The 25,152-nt window shown below is 40.9% G+C and overlaps 1 protein-coding gene across 11 annotated transcripts in view; it reads right to left on the bottom strand.

The window, feature by feature from the left end:
• BCAS3 (BCAS3 microtubule associated cell migration factor) overlaps positions 1 to 25,152 on the bottom strand; it is a 300,344-nt gene that overhangs the window by 181,019 nt on the left and 94,173 nt on the right. For 9 of the 11 annotated variants that reach the window (XR_010349455.1, XM_064394988.1, XM_064394990.1 and 6 more), the window contains exons 16-20: positions 23,606 to 23,756; positions 16,823 to 16,867; positions 11,001 to 11,125; positions 10,260 to 10,425; positions 9,058 to 9,158 (exon numbers count right to left, since the gene is read on the bottom strand). Coding sequence is in view for 10 of the 11 variants with exons in the window: in XM_064394988.1 (XP_064251058.1) it covers positions 9,058 to 9,158; positions 10,260 to 10,425; positions 11,001 to 11,125; positions 16,823 to 16,867; positions 23,606 to 23,756 (588 nt within the window). In the remaining variant the exon portion in view is untranslated. The remainder of the gene's footprint in view (positions 1 to 9,057; positions 9,159 to 10,259; positions 10,426 to 11,000; positions 11,126 to 16,822; positions 16,868 to 23,605; positions 23,757 to 25,152) is intronic. The other 2 variants (XM_064394985.1, XM_064394987.1) reach the window with 1 other exon arrangement.

The following is a 25,152-nucleotide window of genomic DNA, read 5'->3' as shown; positions in this document are numbered from 1 at the left end:
ACCTTCACTCTGTCCTCCCCCAAGCCTCCCTTCTCTGCACTGACAGGGCTGATGTTACCATCATAGTGAAGGAGGATTGCATCTGGAAAAAGCACATTGCAAATGAAGTTATTTGTGTGATAATTGTTAGTGCCAGGAAAACTGCACAGAAGGGACTGTGGAGACACAAGTGGCAACACAAGCCAAAGCAAAGGCTGAAATGCAGCAGAGCTGATATTCCCCTGGAATTCCAGACCTGATTCACACAGGTCCATGAATAAGTATGAAAAAATCCCCTCATTGTTTAGAAACTTCTCCCTGATATTTACTGACAACTAGAGAAAACAAACAATTTGTATTAATCTCAAATAATTTGCACAGACATTCCTGCCACGTGAGCAAGAGCTAGATAAATACACACTGGAGGAATATTGGAATTAACACACAGTGGGTTTGTTCATGGATGGGCTAATTATACAATAAATACCTAAAGCTAAGACAAGTCTTTCTTCAAGGATTATAAATTATCATCTTTCAGCAGCATAAAAGTGTTGGAACAAAGAACCACTACAGTTCAATTGTAGTGTGTGCACTTATGGCTTTAATTTGGGAACAATAAATCATTAGTTTTACTTAGTTTTGTGTACTTCTTGAACCAAAAGGTTTTAATTTTCTCATTTATAGAAATAAGCTTTGCACAATTCAATTTAATTGAGAGTTATATATGAAATTCCCAATGTGCTGTTCTCTAAGGGCTGCATGTTTGTCCAAATTAAGAGCAAACAAAGGCATCTGAGCACCACAAAGCCTGTTTGTTTGGTGCTGCCTGCTGTGCACATGCCTGCAGACACCCAGAGAGCTTGCCTTTTCCATCTCCATAATTATAATTTAATAGAATTAACGTTAATAACGTCAAATGAGTTTCTAAAATGCAGTAGGAACAGGACAATGTACTCTTAAATAACCCCTGCAATCTCCAGTGATGTCTGTGATGAACAGGTACACAGGATAAAAATGACATATCCCTTGTTTTCATAAAAACCCCACCTCAACACCTGATTTTGATGCTTTTTCTCTGGTTCCTCAGGTACATCTAGGTGCTGTAGAGACCTGAGGTAATCACATGATTGCAAACCAACTCCAGGGGTCCTTGTGCTGGAAAATTCAGCTCCACAATTTGAATTATTTCCTTCATGCTTTGTTCCACAGCAGGATGTGATGGTTCTGGTTCAGGTCTCCACGGAGCCACACCAAATGCACCAATTCACCATTCCTCCCTGTTTCTGATGTGATCTCAGCTCTGTCAGGGGGTGCTTTTGGTGTCCCACCCTTGTGGAGCTCACATCCAGCACGGGCTGTGTGGGTTTGTGCCAGAGCTGGTGCTCTGTGCCTCTGGCTCTACCCCTGCTCAAGTGTGACAACAAAGCAAAGGCCAGGATTTCATTTTGGCCAGAACACTCCCAGCCATGTTAACAATAAACTGTTTGTAGGCTGGAGATATGCTCCATGTAATTTTTCTTGTGGCTGCACGTTCCTGAACAAAGTTCTGGTTTCAATGCAGTTTTCAGCTTGTAAACTCCCACAGGAGCATGGCACGCAAATTAAAATCTCCTCTTTTACCCAAAACTACTCCCTGCTCATTTTTTTCCTGTTAGGACTTTCTGAGATTCTCATACACATAAATATAATAAAATTAAGCTTAAAAAGTGCCATAAAGCAGGAGTTTAGCCAGACTGACAGTTACTCCACACCACCAATTGATTAGAGCTGGATTCATTCATTATTTGTGTACTGTCCACAGTTTATTTGGTGCTTTATGGACCATCCACTCTCTGTATCAGCACTTTAATAAAGACATAGGTAGGTCTGTAATGAGAAAATTAATTCTTCTTAGATTTTTTTGGATGACTGCTTTACTTGCTCCTTACTCACACTGGTCTGATAGTCAACAGCCTGGATTTTTTTCCCCAAGGAAGACTGGTATACATTCCCTGGGCTTAATTTCAGCTTCCATCTCCAAGGTTCCCTTAGGAGACCAGCCTAGTACAATGCACTTTTAAATCTGTGCAGAGCCAGAACCTGATGTTATTCACAGGATGGAGCACCTTAAAGCTGCTCAACACTCAGACTGTGAGCAGACAATCAGTTCGGCACCACAACAGAACAAATATATTCTTTTCTGAGTTAAAGAATAATTTCAACTGCACAAAGCCACGGTGAAATCCATCTGATGGCCATCTTTAAAGAATTATGGAAGAGGTAACTATTTCTATAATTCACCGACTTCAAAAGTATGTTTGACATTATTGTCGGGAAAATTATGTTAACCATGGATTACTGTTACAATCAAAGTATGTAGTGAGAAGTCAAGAGGCTTAGTAGTAAATTTTCAAAGCGGTGCGTGGGGATTTACCCGTTTGACTCCCATTAACGGCAACGGGCGGCGCGCGGCGAAATCCCCGCGCGCCGCTTTGAAAACTGACCCCTGCGTGCTCACGGACCCCGCTCTAAGGACTTCCAGATGACCATGCAAGGGAGGAAAGAACCATTTCAGCATGTGCCCGTGTTCATTACTGTTGTTTGTACACATCTGAAAGTGTTTGAGTCGCTGTGCCGGCGCGGTTTGCAGCGGCCGGCGCGTTGGGGCTGAGCTGAGGAAGCCACGCACAGGCCCAGGGCTGTGCCTGCATCAGAGCCTCAACTGCACATTCCCAGCAGCCAATGCACCTTGCAGAGCTCACTGTCAGCTCTATGATTTCACAAATATTTCACAAGAATGCATCGTGAGTTACTCCACTGCTCACTCGACGATTTACACATTTTCTCCAATCACTCAGTGCTCAGCCAGAAATTAAATCTGCTTCCTTTAACACTCAGTCCTGGTTCTTGCAGGGAGCAGAAAGTGCAGGCTACAGTTTTAGGGAAATGTAGTTTTCCCTAAACCAAAATACCATGAACTCAATTTCACTAGAAACACCTTTTCTGGAAGAGGAAGGGGAGGCAGATTAACCTGCAATCTGTCACGCCTCCAAGTGAAAGAAGCAAACTTGAAAATTCCATTTTCACCATTTGTGACTCTGTCCAGGAAACCCCAAACACACTATGAGAAATGCCTGCTTGGAATCAGTTTTCTCCAGGAATGTTGTAGTCTTAGGGTTTGGGTTTTTTTAAAATTTTATATATATATACACACACACACACATACATACAGTAGTACTATAATAAAGTACAATTTCATGAAAATTATCCACTGACTTGAGGAAATATTAGGTAGAAAGAATAAAATGGCAAAGTGGGAATCTAGAAAATGGATTCTCTGGCACTCTGACTTTGCAGTTTTAAGCCTGGGGCACTCAACTGACACAACCTGGTGGCAAGGCCCTCACCTGTGGCACTGGGTACAGCTGAAGGGCAGGGGTTTGGGCACCATTCACCCCCTGACCAGCACAGGAAGGTGAGGCAGGTGGAAATGTTCACCCACATCCCATGGCTTGTTCCAGCTCCTCTCCACAGCAGCTCAGGTGAACTCAGGTGAAACTCCCCCACTCCAGGGCAAGGTCAGAGCTGGGTTTGGATAGGGGTGGACTCCAGAAATGGGCTCTGTTCAACTGGCCAAGTGCAGAACCAGTAAAGCCCAGCAGAGATGCTGGAATGGAGCAGCTGAAAGTGCCCCAAGCTGCTGCTTGAGCGTGGCCCTGCCACAGAGCCAGAGCAGAAAGGCTTTGAACACCTCGTAACCACACAGAGGAGTAATTGTTGTTACTGCACAGGCTCTGCTTTTGATCAGTTTTACTGTTTGAAACCCAGCTTGTTGTGACAGACATTGAACATACCCAGAGCAAGAGCAGCTCTGGCCTCCCACAAATGCTACACAACTCTCTAGTTACATCTATAGAAAGGGATGTACCAGCACCTGCATTCCTCCATCCCAAATCCACTGCTAAAGATGCACGCTCAAAAGAATGCAAGAAAGAAGAGGAACAGCACAAAATGGGATTATCAGTGCAGTTCATTCAGCTGTGAGCAGAGCAGCACCTCTCCCTGCTGTGCACTGAGGAGGGCTGGAGGACCAGAATGTCCAGATTCCTCCTGTGCCACTCCTTGGCTGTCATTCCAGGCATCACAGCTTGGTTTTCACAGTGTCTGTGTTCACAGCACATATTCACAGGTATTTAATACACTCTCTCACACTATCTTACCCTCAGACTTTCCACAATACTCACTAGCTCTGTGGATGTAATTTTCATTTCTGTCAATGGAATGTATGAAAGGAATATAAAAGGGGCCATAAAGAACCACAATGCTGCTTGGAGACAGAAGTCTTGCCCAGGGTGAACAGCTTTCATTAGAGGGAGCAGGAAGTGCAAACATGATGTCAGAGCTACAGAGATTATCTGTATAAATGGTGTTATCATTTAACCCAAACAAACAGCAGGGAAAGGCTCACCCCCTCCCTTTGAAGACAATGGACAGTTACTAAATTGGACTTGTAATGAAAGCCATTTTCAGTGAAACACAAGATATGTGCAACAGTTGGTCCAGAAATGAAAATCTGTTATAACAGCCAAAAGTCAAAGGCAGCTATAAATACAGGCCTTAATCTTTTCAAGAATCCCTTAACGAAGCCTATAAAACTGATTGTATCTTCAGGCCTAACTCAAGTGCAAATTCTTACTCAGAAAAATGTAACAGCCCTGCAAGTATGACTTGGAGAGCAGTACAGGGACAGGGAAGGAGGATACAGAGTGCTGGTTTGCTTGCTCATATCTTGGAATACAAATTACATTGCATTAAGAATAAACAATTAATGAGACAGCAGAAGCCTCAGCTACAGGTCCATTTTTCTGAGAGAGAAACAATTTCCAGAAGTGGTCAGAGCGGGATGCAGAAACACTGCATCTTTCCTTTTAACACAACAGAAATGCTCTTTGATTATTTAAAAGCCAATTGCAAAGATCTGTCTTCAAAACCTCCTATTGCAGGTTTAATAGCAAAGAGGTGCAAGTACACTTACCAGCAACACGGGAGTAAAGTACAGACTTTTGTTTTAACAAAATCTATATTTATACGATTACATTTCCTATGGTTGAGGGCAGCTGTAATTAATGGATTTCCCTCCTTCCCCTAATGCAGTCATTTGTCAATTTAAACACAGAATGCCCAATCAATTTTGATGTATTTAGTAAGCAATTTGTCAGAGTACTGCACACCAGTTAATATATTAATTCTTGTCACTGGCCCACTTCTGACAACTGTAGGCTGTGGCCATGAAATTGGTCCTGATGAGCCAAAACTCTTGCTTGGAATGTGAAGGTGCCCTTTGCAGAGCCAGAGGAGAGAAATCAGATCTCAATCTATTCAGTGTCTTTTTGGGGCAGCTTTTGGTCAATTTTAGGGGGTTTATTCATTAATGGGTTAATTGGCCACGTTTCAGATATTGCATCTACCATGCAAGAGAGAAGTGAATTCAGAGTGGAGAGATGAGGAAGAAAGGAAATAAATATGAAATGAGGATGTCAGACTTTCTGGGGATGCAAAGTTACCTATTTCCATGGTAATTCCATTATGTGCCATGAACACTGACTGTGTAATTCAAACATGCAAACAACATGTGAAAGGTACAGAAGTCACACAAAGGAGACAAGGGATAAGTCAGGCAAATATGCAGAACTTCAGGGCCTGGTGAAAGAGAGGAAAGAACACAACCAGGATATTGCCATGGACATCTTAACAGCATCCTCAGGAGTTTATACAACCCAAAGCACCTTAATTCCTAAGCAGCAAACAGCAGGAAGGAGGCAGGATTTAAAGAGTAATTAATGACAAAACTTGGCAATTCTGTGGAGAAAGCTCTAACATTGCAAGTTCTGTGGACACCAAAACCCCCCTGAGCACACGTGCAGTGCCTGGCACAACTCTCCTCCCACTGCCAGGACAGTTTAACAACACCACATGATGTTATTTATGTTATAGCAAAAACATCCAGGAAGAATAAAATGTGACTTAGGTTCCCTTCTGTTCTGGTTAGATTTGGAAGTTGCTCAGGACACAGGTGAATAAAGAGGGAATATTAGCGACACAAATAAGGTAGAATATTATGTATTAAATGTGAGGAGTGTAGAGAAATCTCTGATACCTAAAACCCAGCACTGCAAACCTGAGGATTGTCATTAATCCAGGGGTTTGTGGGATGGACTCATGGGAACAAGTGAGCCTGGAATGTGCTCTGCCAGAAGGAGCTCTCAGGCCTGGAGATACTCTCCCTGACCCACTGCGGAGCTTGCAGCAGGATGCTGACAATTCCTGCAGGCCAGCAGCTTGTGGAATTTAACATGCAAGTTCACTTTCAAGCCATGAACTTCCAGAAAGCTGTAAATCCCTCACGTGCCACTTTCTCACCTGTGCAGCAGCCGAGCTGTGCTGATGTGCTCAGGTAGACACGAGCTGCACACGCTGCTGCAGGTTTCTGCAGCAGATGTCACAGATGACCTCAAAGCAAGGAAACAGCTGTGCTGATCCACTTACAAATACCCTTGGGATAAAGGTCTTGGACACTTGTTGTACAAAACATTTCTTCAAACAATGGTTCCTTGTTCCTTCCTTTCTAGCTGCAAATAAAACTTTCAGATTCTTTAAAAATATTAAAAGCTGAACCATGTGTTGATAACCTAAAGCAAGGATTTTTTGAATATTCTCTGTTTAGCACAAGAAGTCACCGGCCTGGTTTATATTTTTCAAAGACTGAGGAAGATTTTGGCCTTGTGTTTTGGCATCAAACCTCTTATTTATGAAAACCTGCCCGTGCAGCCCTCCAAGCAGCCTGCCAGACGTCTCATTGTTCTGCCCGGCTGCTGACAGAGGTACTCTGTGCTAAAAAGCACACTGAGGGTTTTTCAATGACCCAGGGGGCAAAGGTCACTTATTATAAATGGATAATGAGACCTAATGCAATGTTCTGAGTGTGGACAAAGAAAGGGTCTATCCATACCCCCTTGTGACTTGGTCATTCAGGCTTTTATTTCCCCTGCACACTTAATGGAGCCAAACAATTGGCAGAAATGCTATACAGAAACGGAGAGAAACTGCTGCATTCTACCTCCAGAGACAGCCACAAATAGTGACCCTGAAACGGCGCCAGGCTCCTCTCACACTGACGTGGCAGACAGATGGACCAGCCCCCCTCGGCCCCGGCTGGGCCATTTGCTGGCAATTAGAGCCCCCAGGAAGAGAGCACAGCCAAGGCAGGCTGCAGCTAAAGGCAGCCCAGGGCAGAGCTGCAGGTAAGCAGAGCCTGAGCTGGGCTTAGCAGCTCTGTAACAGGTGGCTTTTGTGGGAAAGCTGCTTGGGTGACATTGTCAGGGACTTCAGTGAGGAGCTTCAGCCTCAATAAATCCAGGAGACAAAAGTTCAAAGATAACCAGACTGCCATTTGAATTATGTCCTTTAGATACTCTGATGTCTTCGGTGGTTATTATTCTATGATTCTTTCCATTTCACATCCAGCTTAAAGAATTCCTAATATATGAATTAAAATCTGAGTTAAAAGCCTAATAATTCTAATAGCACAAGTTCTTTAATTGGCCACGTTTCAGATATTGCATCTACTGGGCAATGGAAAAATGAATTCAGATTGGAGAGATGAGGAAGAAAGGAAATAAACATGAAGTGAGGATGTCAGACTTTCTGGGGATGCAAGGTTACCTATTTCCATGGCAATTCCATTATGTACCATGAACGTGACTGTGTCAATTCAAACATGCAAACAACATGTGAAAGGTACACAAGTCACACAAAAGAAACAAGGGATAATTCAATCAAATATGAAAAAACCCTTTAAGTTCATGAATTTGCTGGAATTTAGCTACTACTCAATCTTCTTTCTTTAAAAAGTTTTCAGTACTAAATTATTTGAAATACATTGCATACTGTGCTGTGTAACAGTATTTGAGCTGTTAATAAAATGTTAATAAAACACACAATACTCATCTCTGGTTTCACTCTGTGGGATACAAGTGAAACAAGGCAGGAATCTGGCAAAAAAAAATCCAGCCAAAATGCAATCTAATGGTGCTGTGCACTGCCAATACCTTTTCATATCCTTTTGTGCCCTTTGAGTCTTATCCCAATTTTCTGTGTGGCACAGAAGGAGGAAGACTCAAACTTCGCAGGTTTCCATAACTCTCAGATGCAGCAGATGGACAGGTAGGACAGCAGACCCAATCTGGCAGCAGTGTCCCTTTCACCAGTCCCACCCAAAGAGCCTCCTGGCCCACAGGGCCACTTGGTGCATCTCAAGTGCCCCTGTCACATAAAGCTGCCTGCACTGACAACTGTGCCCAGCTCTGGTTTCCCCTGGAGAAGCTCACCAGATGCCAGGAGCTGCTCCCCTGTGAGACTCCAACTGCTGCATCACTTTGATCCTAGGCAGAACAGAGACCTGCTCCTCACTGTTAGTGCTCCTCTCTCTTTTAAATTGTCAGATAAAAGAGAAATACTCATTTTTCTGCAAAGCTGTTATAAAAATGTGTGGGTTTGTGTATTTATATAATACAGATATATCATATTTAGAGAGCTATAGGTGTATGAATGTTTCTGAATATGCCATGCCATGAAATGTTGGCTCTCTGGGAATGATGTGGCTGGGCAAGACACAGCCCAAGGCAGGTGGGCAAGCATCCCTGGCAGCAGTGCCAGGGCTCCTGAGGGAGGCAGCTGTCTGAGACTGGGGCTGGAAGGAGCCCAGCAACCAGGAGCTCCCAGGGAGAGGGAAATGCAGATGCACTCATTACTGGGCATGGAATTCACAGGAGGAAATGGCTAAAAGCATGAGAAGGAATGAGGTGAGGAAACCCTGAAGATTTCATGGGATCTGCTGGGTGATTCTCACAGCCCCACAACTCTGATTCATGGCAAAAATCCCAAAACTACATTCACTGCTCCATCCTTACTAACAGAGTTACACACAACCCTGCTGTGGGATTGAACATCCACTGAAATTGGCTGAAAAATCAACTTGGAAAATCACCCTCTGCTCAAAACGTGCACATGAGACAAGACAAGAAGTTGTCAGCTACTCACAGCCAGCCAGAAGATACTGGTAGTACTGCACAGCATCTGCAGCCAGGAGCAGTGGATGGTTTGCATTAAATGGTGGTTGGAGCTCATTCCACTGAGGAGTTCTGAGGTAAAACACAAGACTATTAATATTTCAGCTAATACAGAGAATGTAAATCAGTGTTTCTGTCATCACATGCAATTATCTATACAAGCTCACAAAATGTTTGTAATTATTTAAATTAGCTTGTTCAAACAGTGCAATCCACCACAGGCAGTGGAGCAGCAGGGCCAAATCGTGCAGATTGTGAGGCAAAGACAATACTTGGTTGTTGACTGCAGCAGGGATTGCATAAAAAAATCCAGGAAGGAGGTTTAGATTAAGTTGGTAAATATATTTAGGACCATTGTATGTCATGCTGACGTTATATAAACACACAAGAGAAACTGGGGAACTTTTTTGTTCTGTTAACTACCACTGCTTCCATCCTGTGAAGTCATTGAGCACTTACTGTGAAAATAAAGCTGTGTAAAGTTATGGATTATTGATCCAATTAGAATTTTCAATTCCATTACAACCTACTCATTTCAACAATAATGGTCCCGAAGTCTGTGTTGTAATTTTAATTAGGGTGGGCCATTCCTAAATAGCTTGGTAAATCAAGTATTGATCACTCTACTCCAGCCATAAGCAGCACTAAGGAATGTAGGAGCCAAGAAAAATCGATAGAAAAATATTTTAAAACGTCAAAAGCACTGACAACACTTTCTCATCAATTTTTCTTTACTTTCTTCCAGATGTCAGGAATAATTTCTTCTACTGTCTTTAGAAATGGTACCTTCAGCTGCTCACAGGAAAACTCACAATGCTTCATCGTGGGAACCTTGCTCATGTCTCACAGCAGAATTCTGTACTTCAACACTACCAAAATAATCGTTCCTAGTCCTTACATAAAAAGAAAATTACAACCTGATCATTTAAAATCACCAATTAATGAGGATCTCTATTGATTCACAGACATGCTCATGCCTAGCTCCACGTGTAGAGAAGGATTTAGAGGCTCAGTTGCCATTGAGGCACAGAACTGTACGGAAAGCAAAGCTTGAATCTCTCTCCTCCAACACAAAACCTCAGGAGCCTTTACATGAGTGACAATCACCATGCAGCTCACTCAAAAAGAAAGATCCCAAGCAGGAGGGAAGGCTGAGTCACAGGGATGAGGTACCTAACCAAAGGCCAGCTGGCCCTGGGGCAGGTGCCCATCTCCAGGGGGGTGTCGTCGCTGATCTTGGGCGCGGTGCTGAGCGGCCGCGGCTCCAGCACGTGCTCCACCAGGCTCCCGTAGCAGCTGATGATGTACAGGGACTCCACCACAAACTGCTTGGACTGCTCTGGGGGCACAAAGAGGGAAAAGCTCATTGCAGCAGCAACAGGAAAGGCTTTGGTAGAAATAGCAGGCTCTGTGTTCTTTTAATCTCTTTGCTTGTAGGTAAGAATGTGAATTGGAAGTAGTAAAAGGGTTGGGGAGACAAAGAGAAAATTGTACAAAACACAAAATTTTCACACAATTGTATGAATATCTCATACAAGAGAAGTTTCTCACCAAGGTGTGTTCAGGGGATTACACATTTCCAAACATATCTTGTACATTTGCTTTAGCCATTTCCATTTGCTTTGCCTTTAGCAAAGGTGTTTCATCTTTATCTCATTTTTTTTTCAGTGTCACTTCACACCTTTGGACTGACCTATCAAAGTTGGGTTTCTGTCACGGGATCATAATAAAAGATCAATTATTCATTCCACTAATTAAAATTTCTTGTACATTTTACCAAAAGCACTCCCAAGCATGTTCCTGAAATTCTCAATTGCCCCTGAGTTTAAGGAACAAAATCCACAAATTGCTTAGAACTGTCACAAAATAAGAATTTAAGTTTAAATGCAAGTCCTAATTCTGGGAGGTACCAACCTTTTTCTCGTTTGAGGCCAGAATTGTTTGCAAACCATGACCTTGAAGCTCCAAAGACTGCAGCAACACAAAACTCCCCTCCCACAGACTTACTGGGTGAAATCTGTGGAGCTGGTTTGGATTTGCTTTAAAGAAAGAACAAAATAGAATTGTATCAGTTAATTCTCAAAAAATTAAGATGTCCCTTGCTTAACAACAATTTTAAGATATTACTTCAGAAAAGGGGAATATCTGCAGATCCCACAAGGCTGAGCAGGATTTGCAGATGCTCAGTGTTTCCCAATAACAGGTCCCAAATTCCCCTGGAATACTGAACTCATTCACTTGAAGAACAGCACTGGAGAACTGAATTGTTTAAAAAGACCCACCACTGAACATTTGCATTAAATAGAAACAACTTCTGAAGTAAATACAAAGAAATCCTAAATCCTTTGGGAATGAAAACACAGATTCTGGGTCAGCCATTCCAGGTCGGTATCCCTTGTTTTTTCCAAAGGAAGTCAGGAACAGCCAGGGGAGGTGAGTGACACAGGGGGGCAGGGAGGGACATGCAGAGGGCACAGGAGAAGGGAAGGATGCACACACTCGTGAGCCACTGTTAGAACACAGCAGGAATTCCACCATGGAAAAGCAGACTGAGGCACTGTGCCCTGACCCCGATGTGCATGGAGCAGATCCAGGGGGATGGAGATGTTTACTGAGACATTCTGAGGTGTTTCTCCTCACAGGGACCTGCAGGTTTCTGCTCTGCAGAACTCAAAACTGTGGGCAGAGCATTCTCCACGCCTCATTAATTAAATCAGGATTTCACCCCTTCCTCAAGAGAAAAGCTGTTTGACAAACCCACACAGGATTCTTCTTTCTTTATGTTCCCCTTGCTCTAGTCCTTTTAATTGAATTATTTTATTTTTTTTTCTCTCTATTTCACTGCTCCCTTCTCTTCCTACCCATCCCTCCTTTACATTTTTCTTTCTATTAATTTCTTCTTCCACACAAATTCAGCCTGTGATCAGACCATCCCATTAAGCTGGTTCTTACATAACAATCTCCACTTCTGAGAAGTGTGTGCACAGGTATATGGAATTCAGCACTAGAAGAATATTTTTAATCAATTAAAACACTGTATGGTTATAATGCTATTTAATTTATACTAAGAGAACATACACATGGCAAGCCTATGGTCACATGGACTTGGATCAAGCTGAAACTCTTGTACATGTGGGAGAAGCTGGAATGTCCCAAAAGAGCAGTTGGAATTTATAGTCAGTAACTCTGGTATTGAACCACCACAAAGCACTTAATATCCAACTGTTAAACCTACAGCTACAGACGACTGGGTCAGAAATCTGTGCTCCAAAAAGATCCTGCCTATAAATGTATTCCCTTGCTTGCACTGGCACATTTCTGTATTAGAATATTTAAATTGTGATTGTGTTAATTAATAAGCATTTATTAGCTACTCAAAAAAAAATCAGAATGGATTTCTTTCACTTTAAAATAATCATCTATCATAGAAAGAGTATTTTTAACCTAATTGTATATTAAGAATTATTTTAGCTCTCACTTTTCAAGTATTCACATACACATATTCCTTTGGAAATGAAAACATAAATGTATCAGTGAATTAGTGTCTTGTTGCTTACTTCAATTAATAAATTATTTGGTTTAATACAGAACTCAGGACAGTGTCACCCATCAATCACTACAGAGCAAACCAGGAGCACAGGTATGACTCTGCCATGTTCACTTCCTCTTGACAAAAGGATCTTTCTATACTGTCGTAATATGCTTAATATTCTAAATTTTACTGAACAAATCCTGAGGTTATTAAAATGATTTTTCAAGGTTAATGAAGTAATTTAAAATTTTAAAAAATGGAAACACCTGCTATTGTCAGCTACAAACTGGAGTAAAGCTCTACAGAGACAGAATTGCCTTCGAGCCCTGAAGCAAAGTGAACCTGGGACTCAACACGTTTTTCCAGAGTTCTCCACACCCCGAGTCCCCAGACCTGTGTTCGACCAAACACAATTATAAACAGCCTTAGAGGAACTGGGCTGAGCTCAGTTCTATTTCCATCTTGTCTTTAGGATGTGCATCTTTCAAGGCAAGCACTTAAGTGTTGGTTTCAGTGCCAGGAGCTTTTCCCTTCGAGGATGATGTTGTGTAGACAGAAAGAGCAGACCTTGTAAAACACGATTACTCATGTGGTTAAACTCAGCCCTGCTAGCAAACAAAGACAAGCAAACAAACAAAAACCATTTGTGCATCTTATTGGCTTGGACACATTTCTGAAAATGCTGCTGAGATGTCAACAAGTCTGTTCTGGAGTCTCTTGTAGCTGAGGAATCTTTCATTTGAGCATCATTTTTCTCGATTCCTGAGTTTTCATCAATACATTCCAACACAAATTTCATTCCTCCAGCAAACCTCCAAAGCCCAGTAATTTTCAGTAACAGTAATGCCATTAGAAAAATATCTTCACATGTCATTGGGATATTTTAACAACTTGGAAACGATAAATCCCATTATTCTGCAGATGCAAACACCCTCTCAGCTTTATAAATGATAACAAAACAATAATGTTGAAGGTAGCTGGTGAATGACTTGTTTCTGCTATGAACTCCTGCTCTTGCCTTGCTCTTGGCTTGTCAGCACTTCATAAATTATTCCAAGAGCTGAAATTTAGGCACATTTGGCCTCACTTTTACAAAACAGTTACTTTAAAAGAATCTTCATAGTACAGTAACTTCCAAAAGATTGTACCATAGTTTTCCTGAGAAGGGATGCAGCAAGAAATTCAGATTTTTGGGAGTCAATGCTAAAACCAAGACAGTGAAGCACTTGGGACCAAAACATTCCCCATTATAATTTCACTCCTCATTTCTCCCAAACATTAGGAACAACAGCACTGCATTTAAGACACCAGGAGGATGAAAAGGCAGTTTGCTTTTTCCTCTCTGGATCTACTCCACTGTGCAACCACACCTGGGATTCAGAGAGACACAGCAGTAGCTTCACCCCAGTGAGATCTACACAGAAATCTAAATCAGGAATAGAATGTATCTGGGGAAATTTGTATTATGATTAAATGTTCTGACATCACTTTGGAGGATTATTTCTATCTTAAATGCAAAAGCACTGAGATGTAGATACAGATGTGGCCAAGTGACATTCTCTACTGAGATGGCACCAAAGGAGGTGGGAGGAAACTGAAGGAGAAAATGAAGACATCACTTTGTCAGAGCTCAAAAAGCAATGAAGAGACTGAGCTCAGCATGCAAGCTCTTTCATGTTGCCAACACAGTAAGAACAGATTAAGACCTACTGAAATCATTCAGAGCTCCCACTTGTCGAATTTGTAACGCATCAAACTCTGCCAAAATCTCTGCAAATGCATTGTGGTAGCTCTTTGTAAAAACACTAAATAGTTACTAATAATTTAATTAGTTTATATACTAACTAAATAATATTATTTAACTAGTAAGAATTAATACTCAAAATATTTTAAAAATATTTAAAGAGCAGCATAGTTGTGGAGCTTTATGTCTCACAAAATTTTTCTGGCTCTTAAATGTATCTTTAAATCTATTGTCAAACAAGTGACATGGATTTAAAACAATAAATAAATTGCATCTATGTGATATGAAGGAGCTGCCTTATATATATTCAAATATTTATAGTCAAATAGTACCAGTGTGCAAAGATTTAAAATTGCTTTGATTTTATATTCCCAACAAATATATCCCAAATATATGAGGTTCATAAAAACAAAAGCACTTCTCCCACTCTAAACCCACTGAAATGGAAACATCTATGACTGCTGATGGGAAAAGTTTTACCTTGACTACATAAGCAGCAACAAAAGTATCAGGAGAAAAATATTGCATGGCATTTGCATTTACACATAAAGTTACCAAAAAAATCTGTCTCAGAAAGCCCAGAAATTTTAATTCATTTATCATTGTGCCTAAAATGTGAAAACAAAGATGTTTCCAGTTGTCAGATCATGAATAAAGCAAGAAAAAGCAGGAAAAGCAATGGTAGGATCCTTTTTTCACCAGGCACTTAGCTGTCAAATCAACATCCATTTTGTTTACAGAATTTTAGGTCTCATTAAGACCTTAATGGAAACAACATGATTTCTTCCCCCACCCAAAGTGTGTTTTTTATCCTAATTTCTCTGTAGACGAGTAAGGACCATATTTCTGAGCTAGCACTGGCATTAAACAAACCACAAAAAGAGTCTTGTGAAAGACAGGCAACAATTTTGGAGCCTATTTCATATATTCCCCTCTTTAATCTCAGCCTTTTAATCTTCCTTCAATCTAAAACCATTTCTGGTTGACGATGTCTCCTGCTCCTTGCAGGGGTGACCCACACAGCCTTTGCTCAGAAATCCACTGCCAAAACTCTTCTTCCAGAGCCTCTGCAATTCTTAGATCACCACCAGGCAAAATTCTTTGGTGCACCATAAACTGCATTTAGAAATGGTTCTTGGGGAGGTACTTCAGGAGTTGGAAATTCTCCACAAATAAGGCAAAGTTTCTTCCTTTCCTTTCCTTTTTCCTTTCCTTTTTCCTTTCCTTTTTCCTTTCCCCTTTCCTTTCCTTTCCTTTCCTTTCCTTTCCTTTCCTTTCCTTTCCTTTCCTTTCCTTTCCTTTCCTTTCCTTTCCTTTCCTTTCCTTTCCTTTCCTTTCCTTTCCTTTCCTTTCCTTTCCTTTCCTTTCCTTTCCTTTCCTTTTCCTTTTCTATTTCTTAACAAATTCTTTTTCTGAAGAGAATATTCTGATAGAGACATTGAGGGTGATACACATGGTGCCAGCTTCCAGAGCAAACCCAAGAGCCATGTACAAATATTCTAACAGATCCTGGTGGGCACAGTTAATAGATACCCTCAGCTAAACTAAAAACAAAGAGAAAATCCCAAACCCACAGAAAAACCCCAAAACCCCAAGCCCCAGAAAACTTCTTGCTGGAAGTTTTAAATTTTCTAAGGTGTTTCTACTTCTTCCATTCTTATTATCCAAAACTTCCAGCATCTAAGCCCAATCCTGTTATAAAGTGGAGACTGAGGTGATGCAGCACTGCCCAAATATTGAACCAAACTCCAGCATCAAAAACCTTGTTAAAACTTGCTTTTCCTCTTGTCTGTATTCTTATAATATGCTGCATTTTTTCACATTAAAATGAAACCTCCTTTTATTTCAAATATCCCAATTTTAACAGATCTGTTTCCCATGTTGGAACGAGATGATTTTGAAGATCCCTTTCACCCCAGACAGTTCCATGACTTTTTTTCTCCAGAGTAATCAGCTTTTTTTTTTTTTTTCCAGTACCCATTTTACTGCTTCACCTCTCACTGCAGTACTTTACTGCCTACTCACTGCTAATCTGGCTTATTTTTCAGAGGTCATCATCGATGTTTTCTGTCTGTAAGCAACTTAGTGCTACAATAATAAAGGAAGCAATATAGAAAAAAAAGAGAGAGGCTTGTTTGGAAAGACATTGCAATCATTTCTGCCCACTTAGAAATAATTTATTTTTTCAACTTCCCTGCTACTTAAAAATTAAATGCACTCTCAAAGGTAAAAAGAAGGGGGGAAAAAAAGGGAATTCAATTCTTTGCAATGCTTGATGGTGAACACGCATCCATAGTTTAAAAGTGAAATTATGTGCATGGAAACCTATGGATCAGCCATGCAGGCAAACAAACGAAACCAAAAAAATTAATCCAAAATTAAAAAGTCTAAGCACAGAGTTATTTTCAGCGAGGACAGCAAATGGAGTATAGGCATGCTGGGTTTGAACTGGGAACTCACCAAGGAGCTTTTATGGAAAAACATCCTGCTCCAAACAGGTAAGGTCTTCACGGAAAGGGGAGAAATGCACAGAAATTAGATGAGAACTCAATTCCCAACAAGTACACTGTACATCATGCCTTTGAGGTTTATGCAGAAGGTGAACAGAATCGTTGTTAGAGCCCTGCTGATGGCTGGATTTGCTGCCAGGGGAGCAGCAGTGCCCAGGGCACAGCCCAGAGGTGGCAGCTGCCGGGACATCGCTGCAGGCTGGGCTCACACTTAGAGCTGGGCTCAGCTAGGCACAGCTCAGGGCCCCCTCCGACCTGCTGCCAAGGCTGGGGCTGCAGCAGATACTGAAGTCAGAACTGGCAGGAAAAGGGAATTAGCAGCCAAATCAGTCATAGGGGGGGTTTTCTGTGGAGCACCGAGGGGCTGAGTGGGGCAGAGTTACAGAGTTACTGAGAGGAGGGCAAATAAAACCACCAGGGGCAATCAGAACCTTTCGGGGACAATTGTTCAGCCGTTTGCTAGGACAGAAACACCCCATGAAATTCAACAGTTTGACCCAGAAATCTTCTCCTCCCCCTTAAAAGCTTGCACAGATGCAGGAAAGAGAGGCCTAACTTGGTTCAAATGTATTTGATGCTCAGTCACCAGATCTAGAGCTGAGTGCTTTTGGCCACCCAACAATTTACACCGTGATTTGATTTCATGTTTTCTTCAAGTATTTTGCACAGTAGAGAGTTTTTAACCTGATATTAATCTGAGGGAATTTTTAATGGACATTTCCCTTTAAAAAGCCATTGCCATAGTGACATTTGCATAAAATCTGAAAAGGAGGCAAATTTAGAGCTACTCACAGGCTCAAGGCTTCTTTCGAGTCTCATTTGGGATGTAACATCATCCACAAAAATCACTAAATAATTGATTTTGTAAATGCCAATGGTTCTGTTTTCTTTTCATACTCTGACTCAGCAGTAAGTTCTGGGTAGTTGAAACAGGTGAAATATTTCCAGGCAATGAATTACCAGAAAAGGTCCAGCACTGAAGGATGTACAAAGCACTCAGCCATAGACCAACACAATTAAAAGGATACCAGCTGCTAAAAAAGAATTCAGTGAACTAAATCTGACATGAGCACAACATCAATGAATGAAGGGATCCTCTCAAAAAACATTCAGGTGAAGGTACAAACCTCAGACAAATATTCTTCAACATGCAGAGATGCAAACATCCAATAAAGAACAGAATATTACAGGGAAAAACCCTATTTTTAATTAGTACTATAGACCAAAAAAACAATTTTTTGAGCTCCATATAAGGGACTGGCCTTTAACTTTCTGTATTTAATAAATTGGTTAACATTTTTGGGGACAGAGCTCATTTGACAGAACCAACCACCCTTCCAGACCTAATATATCATCTTTGAACAGTGGTAAAACCCAATTAAATTGTCTGAACTGAATGATCTCCTATAAAGTCAGCACATCCAGTCCCCAAGTCAAAGGCCAGTCTAGAAGATGAGTCCAGCACTATTGCACTGCTTAAATATTTAATTGAAAGCTAAATCTCCTGCATAACCCAAAGCCAACATAAGTTAAAACCTGGAATGTATCGAGTGTAAATCTGAAGAGTCATTGGAGAGTGGTCAGATCTGCCTGGGAGTTTAGAATTAAATTTCTAAATGATCATCATGGATGTTTTGGACACTGTTTCTTTTTCTTCTTCTCTGTCTCAGTTGCTCTGTCTTCAAACCTCAGGCAAATAACCCTTATCTAAGCCCAGTAAACATTTCAGAAGATAACACTGGCTTTTTCTTCTTCCACTACTCCTATACTGACCTGATTGGACTTGCAAATTAACAAATCCTCTTTATTTTAATTAGAAACTGGCCTAGGTGGGCTTCAACTGAAGGTTTTATTTGGTAGTTCTGGATAGAAAATGGATGGAAATGGACAGAAAATTTTGTACATGAAGAAAATGTAATTATACTTCCAAAGACTACAGCAGAGTCTTATTAAAATGCTTTACGTGTGAGAAAAGGAACTTAGTGCCTCCCTTCTGCTCCAAAGACCTGATTTCTTTAAAGACAACCATTTCTTCCCTATGATATTTATGTAAGCAATTGTTTTCCCCCATTTCCTTCACATAATATGGATGGAATGCTAATTGAGAGCGAGAGAGAATTCACAAATTACAGGATAACCCAACCTTGAAGAGACAGCACCAGATGGCTGCGCTCGGTGACAGCAAGAGAGCAGAGCCAGGCAAAACTCACCCAGGTTCCCCTTTCCCAGAGCTGGGGAGGAATTCCAAAGGAAATCATGCAAGGAAGATGATTTACCATTCAAAGTTCTGACAGAATTTTCGCTGTTTCTTACCTGATTCTGAGTTTTAGCAAATTGAAAACTGAAATACTTTGATTTTGTGTGGTTATGTTTAATAAAACTATTTAAGCTTTTAATAAGCTGTGCAATACCCATTTATTCTAACCCTCATCATGCCAAATCAAGAATCCTTTCACAAACAGTGACATCTGAACAAACTTCAGTGCAAATAATTGAATTTTGTATCAATTACAAATCATTACAACAGTTGCTGTGATACTAAAAAACATAAAAACTAAAAATTATACAAAATATGTTTGAGCAATGTGGCAGAAAGAGAATGTCTGGCTTCAGACAATTGTGCTGAACTCTTTAGCTGTACTTTATTTTTTGTCTACTTTTTCAGTTATTTTTTCCCTAATTAATTTTACCTTAATGTGGTGATTTTGCACCACCTATTTTTGTTTGCTGCAGCAGCTGACTGTGGGATAAATGAAGCTCCCTGAGACAAAATAAGCCCAAGATACATCAGTGACTTTCTGTGCATGGAAAATTAAAATGATAAAATTGCATCAGACACTTTCCCTACTTCCCCCCTCCTGATTGAGGGTGCAATGAGGGATGGGGTGAAGAAGGGATAGAGTTTCATGTTTAAAAATACACTACCTAAATCTCCTGACTGGAAAAAAACCCAGGTTTACCCTTCTGCTGCAAGGCACCCTGGATTTCTGTGTTTTGACCAGGCTCAGCTAATGCAGGCTCCATCCTGCTGCTCACTCCAGCAAGGATGAAGTGGGAGTGAAGGAAGATACAAATATAATGAGCCTGTCCCTCGAGGAAGTTAAAAACCAATGCTGCTGGCACAGGAGCCAACTTTGACAACAGTTTTTCTTTTCGGGGCAATTATTTTAGCTTTTTTTTCCCTCCTTCCCATTACAGCTCATCCATGTCCCCACTGGAAATTGCAACTCATCCCACAAACCCAGGGAACTCTTATGGAGTTACTGTGGGGCACAAAGCTCAATTCTAGAACATTCTGATTCACTGCCCTTTATAGACAACGAGATGGAGCACACAGCTCTCCCCCTTTCCAGTCTATAAGCTCTTTGTAAATGAGCAATGAATTAATCCATTCACCAGCCCTGACAAGGAATTCAGCATTACTATCAAAATGTTGAGAGGGAAACTGAGGCACGGATATAGAAAGACTTATTAAATCCAGCTCTTGTGCTGTCCTGCATCCCCCCCTAATCTTTAAAACATCAGAAGCTTCCTTACTCATTAGTGTTAGAGCCCCTCTGGGAAAGCCTGAATGTGCTGACAGCACAAACTACAGGAAAGCCAGTCAATGGGATGACAAAATGTAGGGACAAAAATTAAGTGCTTGATGAAGGTGCAGAAATTACAGTGGGAGACTTGGAAAAGCAAAGGAAGAAGCAGAGGGCAGGGAAGAAGGGAAAGACAGGGATGAAGGCAGAGGGGATGCTCCAAGGTACTCCATGCTGACAATGGAACTTGCATTCAGAGCAGTGACTGATCAGAACAAGTTCCAAAATCTACATGTTTGCAGGGAGGAAAAAAAGCATCTGTGATGAACAGCACGGTCATGACACAATTCCAGACTCCGTCTTTCATTCCCATAGGGCTACAGGGAACACTTTTAAAAAATTTACTGCCATTCCACCTGTCAAGCAACATGACATGCTTTGCAGCTCTGCTCCAGACACACGGTATTAACAGCACTGATCAGTCCTTTCAGTACCTGGAAAATATTTTGCTGTCTTGGATACTGGCAGAACAAACCCCAGCGTGATTTTTTTTGCTTAACAAAATCTACAAGACCTCACGAAGATTTCATATTAAAGAACAAATAAAACGGACAAATCTCTAATTATACGGTATTTGAGCCTCGCTTAAATGTGCTGCAACAGATGAAATGTGTAATTCTCTCAAAGTCACCAGCAGGGAGGAGGAATCTTGGAGGGCAGCTCCTTTTCTGATGGCTGCACACCGCGAGGCTCAGCAGCTGCTCCCAAGGAAGAGCCTTGTTTCCTCGGAGCAGCGCTCGGAGGTGCTGACCACGGAGGTGTAAATACATCTGTCTTTTGCCATTTGCAGTAATACATGCCTCCTCCACTTCTCCCAGCGAGGCAGATGGTCCCTGTCCTGTCGAAATCTTACACTGCACAGACTTCCAGTGCTATGTGTTTGCAGAAATATGAGGGCAGATGTTAAATATGTTAAACACACGCTTTGCCCCCTGGAGGTTTAAGTTAAGGCTGCTGTCTCAATTTGGTCATTTTAGGCATGCCAGGCTTCTTGGATCCTAGGCATTCCTCTTAAATCCCTGCTTTATAAATAACAGCTTTTCATGTTAATTTTGTGTACTTTCATCAAATATTTTGGATGCAGAACAAATGAAGGAAGCTCTCGGCTTACCGTGACAAGGCTACGTGGGCTGTGCTGAAAATTATGATCCTCATTCATGAAAACTCTATTTACACAGCAGGGTATTTCCCATGACTGTTGTTTTCCCCCCTTACATAAGCCTCATTGAGCATTTTAAATTTAATTAGTTTTAAAAATGACATAAAATGGAACAGAGACAGTTTGTGAATAGTATAATTTACCATAAAACTACAAATATGAACGCTCCAAATATGTTTTAGATGTTTAAGAATAAAACATTAAATAAAATACTGCAGACTTATTACAACTGCAATAATTTTAGAAAGGTTTCTTGGCGTTAGGGAAACCTTTGTAAAAAATTTCACATAAAATACAACTGTAAACCAAGAGCTTTTTTCCAAATCCTTCCTCTCACTGTTCCTATTACCTACCTCCCCTGGCAGGCCCTCGGGTGAATTTTTAATTTCTTTCTCTGTCATGTCCCACCTGGTTCTAAGTGTCTAGTGCAGTTTTGGGAGCACACATTTATATTTCTGTCCTTCATGGCCATATTCTTCAAGTCAGGTTTTTGGTATTTCCCCTCTGTGAGGAACTGTGACTCCTGCCCTGTGACAACCTCCCTCTCATCCCACCTCCCCTCCCATCCTCATCCAGGATCACACCTGGATGTGCTTCTAAAAGTCACCTGAGCAGCAGCAAAATTTTTTTCACTCAGCTTAAACTGAGCAGAAAACTAAAAAAAGCAAAAATAAGCAACTGAAATGTGGAGGAAGCTAAACCTCAACATGACCCTCAGACTGTTTCTTCACTGTTTCTTAAGTTCCATTCCCAATTATCTGTGAAGTTCAGGAATTTCTCTGTGCTTGGGGCAGCTGTGTGTCTGTGGCTCACGGCTGGCTCCACGAGCCCCGTGAAATTCCCGTTTCACGGCAAGGCCAAGAGTGGATTTTTGGACAGACACGAAGGGATGCACACGTGCACAGCTCCTGACTCACAGTGCACCCAGCTAGAGGGGATTTTACAGCACGTCCTGAACTCCAGCACAAACACGGGAATTGCACAGGGAGAGAGGGAACAGCCGTGAGCTCTCGCCTCAAAAATAATCCCCAGTTCATGAAACACAAGGGAAAATTCACCTCACGAGCAGGGTTTGAGCAAGAAAGCACTGAAGCAAGGGAGGCAGTGCCTGTGCTTGCCAAAATGCAGGAAAAGGTCAGGAAGCTGTAGGAGTCACAGTTGTTCTGTCCAACCACATGCCATGCTCGGATCTACTTTCCTTAAAAATATAAAAGCCCTCTGAAAACTAATGGATCAGGTTTTTAACTGGAAAATATTCAGGAATTCAAACAAACCAGAAAATGAGAGAGGAAAAATATAATCATCATCCTGTAGATTTAATTACAATAAAAGAATATTTAAAGTTTAGCAAGAGAAAAATGTCAGCTGTTGGACAGTATTAATTAATTTTAAATTGCTATGTTTACGAAGCTCATAAAATCTTACACTATATATATTTAGAGAAGCTTTCCCCAAAAAATACTTTGAAGTGCTTTATCATGGCTCATGAGAAGTACCAAAGTACAGCTGACTCTGGAGTGGAAATCCACCCAGTCCAGAACAGTGCAACAGAGGAAAAAGAAGGTCAAGAAAACAGTGGGATTAAGTTTTGCCTTTCTGCTGAACCTGGCTTACTGCCTTTCTAGCTCTGATGGTCAAAAATCGTTTGTGCTTGAAAAGGTTGGAAATCAAAATAAACAAACTTGGGGGAAAAAGTAAAGCCATATTTTATTCTGATTGAATACAGCTCTGCTTATGTTTCATTCCAGTTCCTGGTGTGAAAATGTCTCCTGACCCACCCAAATGAATATTCCTGAATTTACAGAGGTTTGTTTTCAGGTTATATTTATTTATCTGACATTTTCAGTCTCCTCTTCCTCCCAGCCCTCTTCTGCTGCTATTAAATTACATACACTGAAATTAAAATATAGAACAAAACTAATTCTCACTAATAACACAATGATTTGCACACGAATCACAAAGGCTGAGGAAGGTTTGTGCCACTTACCCTGTGCGTTTGGTGATGGTCCCCAGTGTCATTGGCTGCTTGATCTGAGCAAGAGGCAACACCACAGTCAGACTTGGGAGAGGCAGGAGTCGAGGATTCCCAGGATTGTTGTTTGTGAAGTTATTGTAAGTGTCTTGGCTGTTCAATTTACCTTGATGGGATAGAGATGCAATAAAACACATTAATGGAAATTTTTCTTCATTTATCGTTTCTACATCTGCCTGAAATAAGATAAAAAAGACAAAAACAACCCCAAAAAAACCCATAAACAAGCTGCTGTCGTAATAAAAGAAAAAAAATCTAAAAAAATAATCTTCATTTCAGATAAAGAAAAAATTAAAATGGAAGAAACAATTACTAATTTTACGTATGAGGATAAGGAAAGATTCTTTTCCATGCAAGGGAAATTATTCCTGCTGCTTCTGCTGCTTGCCTGGCAGTTTTGTTCACCGAAAAGTTTTCGAGTTCGATTTGAAGGACAAGCTCTGGATTCCAATTCTCTGTTTAAAAAAAAAGGAGTAGCTGGAAGGGAATTATTTTCCTAAAGTACCACATACAGTGTTGGTAATTGGAAGTCCTGAAAAGGTCGCTTTTGTTGTCTCGACGGATAAAGACATACAGAATAATCATCTGCAGAACCAAGGCTGGAGGGAAATATCAAGTAACTATGTCAAATAAAGCCACGCCAAACTAGATGTAAAAATCCAAAAAGTATCAAAAAAGTAACAAATTTTATATTCATTCAAAAAGACGAAAATGAAACACAGGTACTGAAAAAAAGGAAAGGGAAAACATAACAAAAAAAGCCCTCAACAACCCTAAATTTAGCTGATTTCAAAGAGGTCTGTGCTGGATGGACGCCCAGTTTGGATACGCTTTCTTACTCGCTGTATCACTCTGTAGTCACAACCTTTCATTCTTCAGCTGGAAAAGGAAACTAGCTCCAAATTTCATGGACAGTAAAGAAAGAAATGTGAAGAAACCAAAGAAAGAAGTTAAACAAAAAAAGGGGCCAGTCTGTTTATAGCAGAATCAAAAGTACTTTAAATAGACAAGCAACCATGAATTAAAAGGTTTAGATCATTAACTTGTTTTTCTGTGTTCCTATAATGCTGTGAAACGCTGGCTTTGTTCTTAATCAAAAGGGAACCATATTGGGAATTAGGTTCCTAAACAACCGCTGCATTCTACGCAGATATTATACAAATCCCAGGCCAAATCCATACAATCTGCCTCGAGAGCAGCCACCTTTTTTCAAGGAAGAAAAACAGCACAGCAAAGGGTTTCTCACAGGAAGCTGCCTGAAAAGCTTTAATGGTACTTCAGATGGATTGAAAATAGGAAAAGGAAGGCGGAAAAATCTTAATGAATGTCTCATCATCCTAAAGACACTCAATGCTTCCTTCACCCTTCTTTTAATACTATATAACTGGAAGCTTGGGGGTTTTATTTGGTTTTTTTTTTTTGCAAAGCCCCCAGACCTCTGTGTCTCAGAGAAGCACAACAACAGAAATGATGAAATTACAAAGTGTATTTTGTGATAAGTA

The sequence above is a fragment of the Passer domesticus genome, chromosome 19, assembly GCF_036417665.1.
Source record: "Passer domesticus isolate bPasDom1 chromosome 19, bPasDom1.hap1, whole genome shotgun sequence".
NCBI lineage: Eukaryota > Metazoa > Chordata > Aves > Passeriformes > Passeridae > Passer > Passer domesticus.
The sequence above is the reverse complement of the archived record's forward strand: the minus strand, read 5'-3'. Positions and strand labels throughout refer to the sequence as shown.